Source organism: Ambystoma mexicanum, chromosome 9, assembly GCF_040938575.1.
Source record: "Ambystoma mexicanum isolate Mex_15411 chromosome 9, UKY_AmexF1_1, whole genome shotgun sequence".
Classification (NCBI taxonomy): domain Eukaryota; kingdom Metazoa; phylum Chordata; class Amphibia; order Caudata; family Ambystomatidae; genus Ambystoma; species Ambystoma mexicanum.
The window spans coordinates 1,048,380,988-1,048,394,837 of record NC_090931.1 but is presented as its reverse complement, the minus strand read 5'-3'; the positions used below and the strand labels follow the sequence as shown (position 1 = coordinate 1,048,394,837).

Genomic DNA, 13,850 nt, shown 5'->3' with positions numbered 1-13,850 from the left:
GGAGTGTACTTGCACCATGGACCCACGGACCTCCAGGCTGCAAGCCTCTGCTGCTGGGATAATAGTGTCATTAAAAAGCTGACAGGCACCAATAACATTACAATCACCTTACTGTACTTGTGCCTTGAAACAAACACAATGTTGTTTAATGGATGTAGTTATTTGCTTATTCATTAGGTGCATGTTTGATAGAACACTTTATCCTCACCATACATTGGATGTGGTTGACCAGGATAGAGAGGCCTGGGTTAAATAATTGGATTCATTTGTCAATTCTTTTGAGTTGTAAAAATAAGTACCATAACATTTTCTGGGGTTGAGATGCTTAATATTATGTCATTTCGTTTGCCCAGCTGCAAAAAACTATAGTCTCCATCCATCATCCTCCCGAAAACACTAAGCACCCCTCCCAGCATCCTCTTGTGTGTTTGGTGTAATTTTATTATTTTTTTCATTGCTTGTGTTTCAATAAAATCTATGAAAAATTGGCAAAATTACTGTTTATCAATATTTCATATTACTCAAATACTTGTCACATGACATTGCTTTAAGAGATCTTACATTTCTGCATCCACTAGATGCTCTTCTATTCTGGGCACAATTGTTAACTGTCAGGTTTTATGTGATGCTCTGTTCTGCTTCTTTTGCTGTTCCTATTACATACAGCATTGTTACTGCCTTGTGAAAATGAACATTCCATTTATTATTCATCTATCAAGTAGTTAACAGGCATAGCACAAACACCACACAGAGTTCAGTAAGATGTTGGCGGTTTATTACTCTTCATATATTGGATACCGTATTTTAGAAAATACGACTACAATAAGGATTTGACCAGGACACCAAATGACTTCCTATTCGCAGTGCTACTTCAGAAATGAATTTATTGTTGGAAAAAGTGCATCAATTTTTTAATGGCACAACAATGCACCTGCATATTTAGTATACTGATTTAAAAACATTAAAACACATCTGTATGACTGGTTCATTTTTTTGCAGTGGGGCTGATTCATGGAATTATTTGCGCCAAAAAACGGGGATTTGTGCGCCATTCTGCCCGCAAATCCCTGTTTAACAAATGGGAATTTGCGGGCAGAATGGCGCTAAAATCCTCGTTTTTCGTCGCAAATAATTCCATGAATCAGCCCCAGTGCATTTAACCACATGTAACGTGAAAACCAAAGATGAGTTTAAACATACATTTTCTTATTTTAGGATTGCTAATTTAGAATAACATTTGCAGGAACTAATGAAGAAATCATGGCCCAGCTAGGGGACCAACATTGCCGGTAATGGCCACCATCCCCAGCGTAGGTAAGCACGATTGAAGCCAGGACCTTGACAAGTCCTGCAGGCTGTTACTGGCCGTGTGCCCCCCAGCTAGGGTGTGATTAGTATTCTCACCCCAGGGTACTGCATGAACCTAATCGCCTGAGAAAAGAAAAAAGATTGCCACTTCCATTGGAAAAGAAACATTGTCCCTTTTCCACCATGCCCATGGTGGTGGTCGCGGGCAGCAGGAGCACCGGGACTGGTGCACAAAGTTCCAGTCCAGGGGTAAGTGGGTGGGGGGGCAGGGGAAGTAGGGAGAGCGTACATTTTCTTTTGTTAGGGTTGGGGTGGCAACAGCGAGAGCACAAAGATGGCACAAGCCGGGACAGGACCTTGGGTGGCTGGAAACAAGGGGCGGAACAGCATGGGCCTTATTGACAGAGCGTTTTCCAATGGGGTTTTGCCATTATGATATGCTTCTGTGAATTAGTCCCTGTGTATTCTTGCCTGCTGTTCCAACCATCGGATTGGCTGAGCGCCCTTCCCGGGTGCCAATTTACAATAACTGAACAGTCATGAGGTACAAAATGATTCCGAACGTATTCCCAATGTGTTAATATACAAAAACGTTTCACCTATTTTCAAAGTGGCTTTGTTAGTTTAACTATTGGTTATTTGCAAAGCCGCACACAGCCCACCTCTCGCTGAACCGGATATCACGGCGGTAGCATAAAGTACTTCCAGGGGAGGAACTTCTGTGCATTTGTGGATGCACAATCACATTAGAGGCAGTGTAAATACAGTGCCCTGGGCGCCACTTGGATTCCAATTGGAAAAGTGTGTCTAACGCAGCTGCAAAGCTCATTTGTGCATCCACAACTTTATTGCAAGCACCCCTCCGGCCGCAAAGCCCAGCTTTTTCAAATGAGCGGCAAATCTTTGAGTACAATAACCTGAAATGTTCTAGGGTATGGAAGCGCTTACAATGTTGCTACACACTAGTATACCCCGTCTCTGTGCTCCTTTCCATTGTAGCATTTTGATGGAAAAGCAGATTATGCATAAAACGGTTGCTTCTAAATTAATCTAATTTACAAGAAATTCTTTAGCGCAAAGGGAGTCAACACAATGGGTCTCATTACGAGTCCGGCGGTAACCGTGCCGGAAATTCCGGCAGGTTACCGCCGGACTCGTATTACCATTACGCCTCCGTGATTGCCGGAATCACCGGGGCATTGCAACTCCGGTGACCCGCTAATTCCGGAGGCGGAATTCTCTTAATCATGCTGTAATGGTGCCGGTGTTTCCACGTCTGCCTGCAGGCGGGTGGTGTTAAACCCACCAGGTCAGACCTGGCAGGAGTGACACCTCCCGCCTGCAGAACTCTTAATCAGCCGGTCCGGAAAGAATTTACCACCACCATTCTTTCCGGACCGGCTGACTCGTAATGAGGCCCAATGTGTTCAGGATCCCATGCCTCAGTAAGCTTACAATGTAGCCTCTTAACTAAGAGACAACCTATTGATTTGGGTCCGCATTGGCGTATATTTGCACAAGCAGAAATATACTTTACACATTTGCAATTACATTACCATTAGTAAAATTGCAGGGGAAATTGTTTGTGCTGGTGGCGGGTGATATTGCAATTGCAGATGTTTAAAATGCACTTGGGCTTGCACATAGAGTTGTTCCAGTGCGTAGCTCATTGGTACACTGTCAAACATGAATACTACTTTCCACAAAGGCAACCCGTGTTTTAGATTTTTGTAATTACCATAAAATAAACGGTGGTTAGATGTAATTGATTCATTTTTTATTAGTCAATCCATTGTACTCTTTCTCAAAGTAAACATTTTAAGGGGAAAAGTCCTAGTTTAGAGTCAAAGAAAATCCTCAGCCAAATATCAGACAATTAACTTTTGGGTGAATTAGATTTGGCCAACCCTAGATGCAGTTGTTAAATGATGTGCTAACAGGCCTTAGTGCAATATAAATGTTTACATCACAGTATGTGTGGGACGAACAGGGTGCATATTTTATGAATGAATGCAGATCGGGTGCTTCCTGCTTCACTACTCACACCTCTGTATGCACTGTGTGGGCAGGATCCTTGTGTCAATGCTTGGATAGGCTAATACAATCCTGTAGCATGTTCTGCTTTTTAAGTTGAAGACCTCTTACGCAAAGCATGTAATTCATGCTACCTTGACACACATCCTACAACGCTGGATGCATGCTGTTCTAGGCACATAGTGAATACAACAAAGTAATAACATTTATTTAAACCTGTAGTCCATGAAGTGGTTCAAGCTATGGAAGACAATATTCCATTTTGTATTTAATTGGAGGAAAGTGAAGGTGTTTGTTCCTTGGTTGTATAAGCCAAGTATGTAAACATTATTTCTTGATGATGAAAACATTGTCAACATCAGCAGTAAACTGCAACAGATTTCCAGAAGCAGATATAGATACAGTGTATAACCCCTGAGTTAGTGATTTGTAGTCATGGAACCAGCAGGTGGAATGTCTCGTGGAATGTTCATTTGATCTTGTTCATCCTTAGATAGTCCTGTTGTTGATGTTGAAGCTTGAGTTGTAGATTCGATGTTGCTTACACACATTGTGAAGGATCTGTGTGTCTAGGGAAGTGCAAAACATTGCTTCATGAAGTGGCTCATGTGGGTGTAGATGTGCCTGTGTGCGTTATCGCCAATCCCATGGTCTTTGTCGGTGTACCACTGAAAAAGGAAGTTACCATTGAAATGATTATTTATTAATTGAACTGACGTTGGAATGTGCATTTAGTTTAGATACTAGAATAGCTCTCATTATGAGTTTAGTAGTAATGTAAACACCAGACAGTACTGTAAATTGCCTCCACTTATAATGTCCGCCATGTAAAACATCCTGAGACACTTACCTCATTCAGTAGTCACGGGAATGTTACATTGGTTAATGCTGTATGACAGAAGTTAGAATTCTGCATTAGGAGTACACGTGTTTAAACCCATATGGACACCCCTTTTTGATCTTTAAATGAAGCGGTGAGCACCTCAGTGGAGGCTCACTCAAAGCAAGTGACAATGAAGGCATTTCAGGCCCCAACTTCCCAACTCCTGTGGCATGTAATACACATACGGCTCAGAACGGGCCCTCCCGTGCTTTATTTCGGACGCCACAGTGGCAGCATTATGCACTTCTTTGCCTAATCCATTTTTATCATCGGATAGAAATTGATTTTTTTTAAAAAACATTACACAAAAGAGCATGTGGAATTTGTGAAATACTGCATGTAGTATTTCAAGACATCTGCATGGTTTCAATGAGTTTACCAGTTGGTGTGACAAACTCATAATTAAGCAGTAACTGTAAGATTTCCTGCATTTTGTAATTTTTATTATTGAATACTGAATTTCAAGAAATATGGCGAACCTATAATGAGGTAGAATGCACTTGAGCTAAAGAACCATATGTCTTGATAAACACAATTTTACATAAGTGAGGAGACGGTAAAACAGAGCATGTCCACACCCTTTTAAAGCATACATTAGAATAAATCAATTATCAACGACTAGTCTGTATTAATTGTAACATTACAATTTTAAATAATACATGTTTGCTTCCTCACACATTTTTATATACCTCTCTTGGTACCTCTGAGTTTCATGTTTCTTTTTGCCAATATTTAGTACATCAGACCTACCTAGAAATGTGTGTTAACCCAGTACATGTGTGCATGGTCTAGGGTAACTGAGATAATAGCTTCATTTTGACAGGGAATTGTGGCAGATGGGTGTGACAAGTGTGTGTATATGGCAGAGGAGAATAGTTATTAGTAGTATGTGGACATTGTCTTGGTGGATGTGGTGTTGAGAGCATCACAGATATGTATGCATGAAGCTCAACATTCAATGGCCCCGTTTCTTTTCTTTCACAACAATGGACAGCTTTGCAGAGCATGAGTGACAGTGGGCCTCATTCCGAGATTGGAGGTAGTGATGGCGCTATTTGCGCCATGACTGCCTCCAATAACGGGACCGGCACCAGTCCCGTTCAATGGGGACTTACCAGTGTAGTCCGACCTTTGCAAGACCGGTAAGTCCCCATTGAAAAAACCATTCTCCATTCCCATTTGAGCTCCCATAGGGCTGAATGGGAATGGGGAAGTATCTAATAACGGTACCGCAATTTGCGGTAGCGTTATTAGCTCTGAAGTCCCTTAGCGGGTCCTGTCCATAACAGCTGGTAAAACTAGGCATTGAAGGAGGGACCCGCTAAGGGAACTCGTAGTAGGGCGGTAAGGGACTACCGGCACTGGTCTCCTTAACGGTGCCCGGTATCCCTTACCGCCCTACTCCTAAAGAGGCCCAGTGTGATCAATGCCTAATAACATATATCTGAGGGAGTGAAAGGTGTGTGGCAAGTGTCAAAGCTTGAGCAGAGGGCATCAATATAAACATCAAAGAAGTCAAAGTGTCATAGGTAGGTGAGGCAAGGATTGTAGAGAGCGCCTATTGAATTTAATTGGCTAGTAAAGCATTTTCCAGGAAGTGCACCAATATATATGGGAATGTTGCAGGAAACAAAGCAGCGGGGCCTTGAGTAAGTGTGTAAGTAATGATATACTCTGTGGAAACTAAATGGAGTTTGATGAAATGGAGGTCCAGGAAATTGCTGCCTGAATGAGTAGCCTTGAGAGATGTGTTTGATGTCCATGTTTGTAAAGGGGTGTTCTGAGAAAAGAGACGTGATTTGGGTTTTCTGAGATGGCCTTTGGAGTCTGGCTCGACGTCTACAAGAAGTAGAAAAGGGATGGTGAAAAGAAGGCTCATCAAATGCAAACACATGCATCTCTACTTAAAGAGAACAAATACAAGGGCATTATCATCAAATGCTGCAAGTCAAATATATCACACTGGATAGAGAAATATCCAGCTAAATATTAACATTTTAAATGACTTCTCAAATGCTATTTTCCAGTCATAAAAAAGGAATGGGCACCAGGCCAAAAATAGGTGGTCACTAAAAGATGTATGTAAAACAGACCTTGTTGAGGATGATCTACACATCAGATTTAACATGATCTTGGAACCTATCTTTATTTATGTATTTTATTTAAAAAATGTGATGCCATGATGGCCTTAACTGGGGGGAAGGGGTGGGTGGGGGTCTCACAGCACCTTCCAAAGTTCAAAGAAAGGAGGTGACAAAGAAGGTCTGATGCTCTCAGAACAGGATAGGTCATGATAGAGAAAAAAGCAAAGGAGGTGGTCTGAATTAGGTGTGTGGCAAGAGGTATTTGTTCATGCTTTTCCTGAAGGTGTTGATGGAAGGTGTGGGATGGGAGGATGTTTCAGGCTTTGGGTGCCCATTTGGTAAAGGCTTGTGTGCATTTTAGCTTGTAGTGTGACATGTGCCGGAGATTTTGGTTTGCTTGTCAGGCATTTGCGCAGGTGATGGGTTTCAGTTTGTTGTGAAGACAGTATGGCGTTTTGAGGTGGATGGCCTTGCATACTATGCATAGTCCTTTTAAAGCACTTCCCTAATGTTTGGGAAGCAGTGGAGATTGAGGAGAGCTGGGACGATGTGTGAGGTTTTGAGTGGTTTGAAAATGAATGTCTCTTGTGCTCTGTGTGGCTTGCAGGGGGGCTAGGGCCTTGTTTGGAGTCCAGCAAGGATTGCATTTCTGTAGTGCAACTTGAAGAGAGTTAATCCTGAAGTGTGGAGGGATGTATCTTATCTCTGGTCTCTTTCAAAGACTGTGGTGGGGCCTGTACATTCTGGCCCCACACCAGCCTGTATGAGGGACAGGACAAGATAGGGGTGTGGCCATTGTCAAAGTATGCCATAGGAGTGTTTCTTTTTTGGTGCCCTCTCACATGCCTTTGTGCCAGGCTTGTTCGGGTTTCTGTTTCTTGCCCAAACCCAAACTGCACCACGCATGTGCAGTGGGGATGCCTCATTTGAGTGATCCCCACTGTACATTTAAAGTGCAGCCAGTGTGTTCATGAGTTTCACAAGAATTTGCTGTGACTCATGGACGAGGTGGAGGGGTGGTATTTTGGTGGGGCTCTGCCCCTCCTTGCCCTATAGGCCAGCCCCCACTGATTTCATTCTCCAAAATTCAAAATATCAACATATCTACTGTGCAGAATTTTAACATTTTGTTTAGTACGGCCTCAAACAAAAGAGCTACAGCCCAGTAGACTAAGTACATTTTGCTGTTTTGAATGTCTTCAAAGCACAACTATTAAGAAGCACACATTTGTATTCTCTGTTTGATTTGTTCACCCAGACATTAAGAAGTAGTAAGGGGCCTGTGAGGTAATCTCTATAGGGGAGAAAGCAGCCCCTGTCTTCGGCAGGAGTCAAATGGAATTAAGCGAGGAATATAGATACTCTCCATCTGATAATCTGGCCTCTTCAATTTGCATACAACGTGCCATGCACGTCAGTTAGCACACATCCTTGTTTAAAATCTTTACAATTGTGCAAATTGAACTGCAAATAAATGTGGGGCACAATTCATCATAGCAGACGTGTCTCGCAGGTCACGCACAAAGAATTTAACATGAGCCTATTAGGATTGGCTCAGCCCCAAGCTAATGAAGTTATGCTTAATGCCTAATGAATGCACATAAAGGTACTATCAATATTTTAATTAGATTTCCCACACATATAGAGGCATGATTACCCTTGAAATCATATTCCTGAAACCTATTAGGTGTAAAACCAGATTGTGCCATTATACACATTGGGTAATCTCATGAAATAGGACCCCAATATTCTGATGTGCTCTGAAGAAATATTTCCTTAAGTCCAGACCACTTAAAACATCTGTGTGGTAGTCAATTCACTCCAAAGCATGCAATCCAACAGATAGAAACCTTAGGAAAGGGAACGCTTTCAACTTTTCTTAAATAATATCACATTTATTACAGAATTCGTTTCAATGATTTAGAAAATAACATCATGCACGTGCTGCTTTTCTCTTTCGGTGCTTTCTGGGTAATCCACTGATAAAGAAAGTATTACTTAAGACTAAGAAAAACTATTAGTATTTAGGAAATGATGATACATACCATTGCATCAAAATCCACCTGGGCGTCTACTAGAGCTTGAGAGATTTGTGCAGCTTGTTGAAAGTGAACATTATCTAAATGAAAATAGTAGAATAAGATAAATGTTTATTTATACAGTATTCATTTATTTTACAGACACAAGAGCTAAACCAAATATTCTTTACCTGAATATACTGTAAGATATAATGGGCCTCATTACGAGATTGGTGGTAGTCATGGCGCTATTTGCGCCATGACTGCCACCAATAACGTATCCAGCACTGGTCTCATTCAATGGGGACTTACCGGTGTAGTCCGACCTTTGTGGGACCGGTAAGTCCCCATTGAAAAAGCCATTCCCCATTCCCATTTGAGCCCCTAGAAGGCTCAATGGGAATGGGGAAGGCGCTAATAAAGGTACCGCAAATTGCGGTACCGTTATTACCTCTGAAGTCCTTTAACGGGTTCTGTCCATAACGCCTGGTCAGACCAGGCGTTAAAGGAGGGACCCACTAAGGGAACTCGTAGTAGGGAGGAAAGGGATTACCGGCACCAGTCTCCTTACCAGTGCCCGGTATCCCTTACCGCTCTACTCGTAATGAGGCCCAATGTTTTAGAACGCAGTCAGTAAGACAATTGATACACTTTTAATGTAATGAATATTTGCAGAATTAACTGACAGGTTGTGGGATATGATAGGCACATTAATGACCTTGACCAAAGAGTCAGAAGAAGAATGGGAGAGGTTCATGATGTTAAAGAAGCATCAGGAATCAGCTACTTTCAGAGAAATCAAAATTAAGACTAGGATAGTAATCATCAAGGAGCAGGAGAGAGACTTGACCTAAAAATTTGATTGTTTGTTTCTTTGTTTATTATTTGTAACGCACGCCAGACCCGAGGGTATCAGGGCGCGGAAAGACAGGAAGGTTCTCAGCTTGGTTACAGTGCTTTGCATATATGCATTCAGTGATGCAGTATTTATAAGTATATACAGTTATACAGTTATTATTACAGTGCTGTACATATATACTTTCAATAGGGCAGTAGTTATGAGTACATATAAAGTAAACAAAGAGGGCAGATAGTGTACAGGGACACAGTAGGCAGGTGGAGCAAATACATACACAGATACAGCAATAACATACAGGTGGAAATAGTATACAGCATTAGAGAAAGTGGAAGAGTGTCATGGGCCAGAGTTAACTATATACAGTAGGCTGGTCACGGGGGAGCATTGGTTAGTGATCTTTTTCTTTAAACCAATTGATGGTATTCCGTCGAAAGTGAGGGTAAGTTTGGTTTGTTCTTAAGGCAGGTGTAGCGAGTTCCAAAATTGGGCTTCTTTGGCTGGGAAGCTACCCCCCAGTTTTGGCTTGTTTGAATCTAGATATTATTAAGAGGTTAGAGTTAGCCAGTCTTGTCGGGCGGTTAGATAACTGTCTGGTGAATCTTTCAGTGAGTTAGTGCGGGGTGGCGTTATTGAGGTATTTCTGTGTGAGAGAGGCTGTTTTTAGTCTGATTTTGTCTTTTGTTGTGAGCCAGTGTTCAGTCTCCTTGTCTCAGAGATATGAACTTTTTTAGAGATACCCAGTGCCGCTCTAAGGGCGTTATTTTGAAGTATCTGGATTTTATTGATGATTTGTTTGTTGGCACCCAGATATAGGGCATTACAGTAGTCTAATCTTGAGAAGATAAAGGCTCTGGCCAGTGTAATACAACTGGGAATTGAGAGGAAGGGTTTGGCAGCTCTGATGAATTTACATGTGCAAGACGTGGTAGAGGCCAGAGAGTTGGCCTGTCTGGATATGGAGAGGGTGGCGTCTAGATAAAAGCCAAGTGTTTTGACTTCTTTGGCAACTTTTATTATATTGCCATCAATGTCAAAACTAGAGTATTTAGGGCTGAGTTTATTGATGTTGGTGGCAGTACCAAGGATGATGAGTTCTGTTTTGTTATCATTCAGACATAGACCGTGGATGGCCACCCATGCCTGGATGATGAGGTATATGCCATTAACCAAGGCCAAATCCTCATCATAATCTCAACGGTAAGAGGATCTGAGTATCATCTGCATAGTTAATGTAGGTGATACCAAGATCATCGAGATCATCCCAAAGGGGCTTGGTGAATGTGTTGTACATAGTGGGTGACACACAGGAACCCTGAGGTACTCCACAGGTGATAGGAATTGGGTCGGCAGCGGCTGATGGCAAGAAGACCCGCATGGTCCTGTCTTTCAAGAAGGATTGAACCCATTTGATAGCGTCCTGAGAGAAATGTGCGGCTGAGTCCAGGTGATTACACAGGACTTTGTGGTCAACCAAATCCAAGGTAGCCAACATTTCGAGCAGGTGCAGTAGGGTGGTTTCGCTGTTGTCTTTAAGGTTATCAATCTGAGCCTTGAGATCGATCAAAGCTTTTTCTGTCCATGTTGTGGTCTGAATCCTGACTGGCAGACTCCTGGTAGGTGATGTTGTTCAAGATATTTTTGAATTTGGATGTATGCTACCTTATACAATATTTTGAGCATTAAGGGGACAGTGGTGATAGGCCTATAATTGGTAGGTGTGGAGGGGTCTAAGGATTGTTTTTTAAGCAGAGGGAGTACCCAGGATTATTTGAGGTTTTTTGGGATAGTCCCAGTGACAAATGATGCATTGATGAGCTTAGAGATGATGTAAAACAAAGAACGAAGAATTTGTTTTTCTTCTTAGACATCTTTGAATAGACAGGTATTGTCAGACTAGTATCAGATGATGGGAGAAGTCCCAGGTTGACGGTGCCTTTATAATATGCATTGGTTAGTCAGTTCAGGGTAAGCCCGATGCTTGTTTAAGTAATATACATATGGATATATTTACATTCCTGATTGCACGTCAGGGTTGTAATGGATGTTAGTTGGGAAGAGCTGGGGATTGGATAGGAGATGCTTGCTCGGGAGCTAGCAGGTGGTGTTTGAGTTAGGTATTGAAGAGTTACTCTGTTTTCATGGATAGAGGGATGGCAGTCCAGTGGAGGACCAGAAGAGGGAGGAGGCACAAGAAGGGCAGGGCACAGGAAGGATGAGGAGAGAAGAGGGCCTCCAAGAAAGTGAAGGAAAGCAAAGAATTATATTCAGTGAGGTATTGAGGGCCAAACCATCGACATATTTAAATGCAGTGATAATTTGAAGAGGGGGTGATTGTGCATGTGGAGCTATTCAGCATGGTGTCTGTGGGTGGAGGTAGGTGATGTTCCAGGGAGATTCAGAGGGTGCATGTTGTGACTTTCAGCACTTTGTTCAGAGGGGAGACAGAATAGGTGTTAGGCTGAGGAATGGGCTAGGGCAGTAAAGTCTGCAGAGTACTATGGTAGAGATCAGAGCCTTGGCTGTGTGATGGGTGAGGTGGTGGAAAATCTATCTTATATTAAGGAGCTTATCATTGCTGCAGTGGTCATGGTAGTGATACATGTATGTATTATCATTGTCGAAGTGGAGCCCAAGGATGTGAGCCTTAGGTGAAGGAGAGAGGAGGACTGAAGAGAATGAAATTGGAAAGTGGAGTTGACATTCGAAGCTGGCAAACAGTAACATCTGTTTTGCTCAGTTGAGGATGGGTAGGAGCTAAGTGGCAAACCTGGGAGTGAAGTGGGATAGTGAGGAAAGTGTCTGGTGGCACGATGTGGAGAGAAGGAGTTAGACAGTGGCGAGAAAGGACTGTGTCCAGTGTGCCTTTTACATATGTAATCTTGGTGAAAAAGGACGATGCAAAGTCTTCAGCAGTGGCAGAGGAGGATAGGGAGTGATTCCTGGTGATGGAAGCATGGCCTGTGGATGGGTCATTGATAGTTTGCAAGTGAGAGAGGTGATATAATACAAGGTTGGTGTAAAAGGTGGATTTGGCAGAATCAAGAGCAGTTGTATGGGCAAGAAAAGAGTCTATGCAGGCGCTAAGATGAGTAGCAGAGCAATGTTTGTCAGCAGCATAGGTGGAGGTCCATAGCTGTCCTTAGCTATTGAATGGCTACGAATATCCGAGGGTAACAGCGACTGAAGGCATGATCCAGAAGGGAGGTAGCTAGAACATCACTTAATTGGATAACAATGTGTTTAATAGAGTGGCGAGGAGAGATGAGAGGGCAAGGCTAGACAACTCGAAGGACTTTAACTCATTGAGATAGGGGGTCAGGAGTCATGTTTCAGTTTTCTTTTACTAATTGCAGAAGGAGGGGAAATGAGAGCATGGGGAACATAGAAGCGAGTGGTCAGAGGGAGAGGGTATGACAGAACTTGAGTATTTAGATCAGAGAAGAATAGATTGAGGGCTACATGTGTGCAGTAGATTAAGAGGATGACAAGAGAAATGTGCGAAATATCAAATAAGGATGGAGTAAAAGTTGAGTGGGTAGTGAGTCCTTGCAAAAAAATTAGGCCAACACCACTGAGTAGGAGAAGGTGGCGATGCTGATGTGGAGGGTAGCGCAAGAGGAAGTGTCATCGGGGGATGATCCAGGTTTCAGTGATGCCCATCACTGAGAGTTCAGGCTGATGGTAGTGAAAGTGGTCAGTAAATGACGATGCTTTGTTGTAAAGAGATTGTACAGTCCTAAGTCCCAGAGTATGGTCAATAACAGGTGAGGTTTATTGAGAGGTAGATAGGGGAGTGGTAAAAGCTTGGCGGGCTGGATAGATGAGGTTACAGTGGGTAGGACATACTGAGGGCCACTTGGAGAGGCAGTAGACATGGGGATGAGACATAAGAGGGTGGGAAGGGGAAGAAAAGGGCTAGAGGATTAGGATAGATGGAAACTCAATGAGTAGGAGAAAGATAGGACAGTGGGAAGGATAAATAGGATAGGTGGGAGTATAGTGGAGCCAGAGAAGTAGGAGTAGCAGAGGGTGTGGCGAGGACATGAGTCCGGGTGAACAGACATGTTCAGACAGTGGGTGTAGGGAGCAGGGGCTGCATCTAACCCAAATGGATGACTATTGGTCATAGGGACTCGGGCAAATCAATGCTCAGTGGTGGGATTGTAAAGCATGAACAATGACTGTAATGCAGTGGCTTGATGTTGTTCAAAACCGGGCCCTGGACATTAACAATGAACATTGCAAAGCAGATAAAAACAAGGTCCTAGATTACTAAAAATGAAATACCAACATGTCTCCAAGAATGGAAGTGATTCCATTCCACTGTTCCTTCAAAAAGGACATTATTCAGATAAAATTGTGAAGTATTTACTAATTTCCACATGTAGATGCTAAAATATAGTTTTATGGAGGGTAATCTATACTGACAATGAAGAAAGAATGATAATGTAGGGGTGTGTGTCCACTGTTCAGAATCTGTTCCATCTTTCATGAATTTCGATCTATATTGTGAGTAAACAATTTAAGCACATCTGAGATAACCCTTCAGGTGAAAAAACGCCTAATCTGGCCGTGAGGAGGGGTTGCTTTTCTAGTCATAGTGTTTCACAGTGTGATGTGTTTTCAAGTGTTTTATGTGGGGCTTTGAGGGCACTCATGGAAGG

At 42.6% G+C, this 13,850-nt stretch overlaps 1 protein-coding gene across 4 annotated transcripts in view; it reads right to left on the bottom strand.

The window, feature by feature from the left end:
• Window positions 1–3,768: 3,768 nt before the first annotated feature.
• Window positions 3,769–13,850, bottom strand: part of DPP4 (dipeptidyl peptidase 4) — a 992,858-nt gene continuing 982,776 nt past the window's right edge. For all 4 annotated transcript variants that reach the window (XM_069616324.1, XM_069616327.1, XM_069616325.1 and 1 more), the window contains 2 exons: window positions 8,355–8,428; window positions 3,769–4,010 (listed from right to left, as the gene is read on the bottom strand). In XM_069616324.1, the coding sequence (XP_069472425.1) occupies window positions 3,912–4,010; window positions 8,355–8,428 (173 nt within the window). In that variant the 3' untranslated portion in view covers window positions 3,769–3,911. The remainder of the gene's footprint in view (window positions 4,011–8,354; window positions 8,429–13,850) is intronic.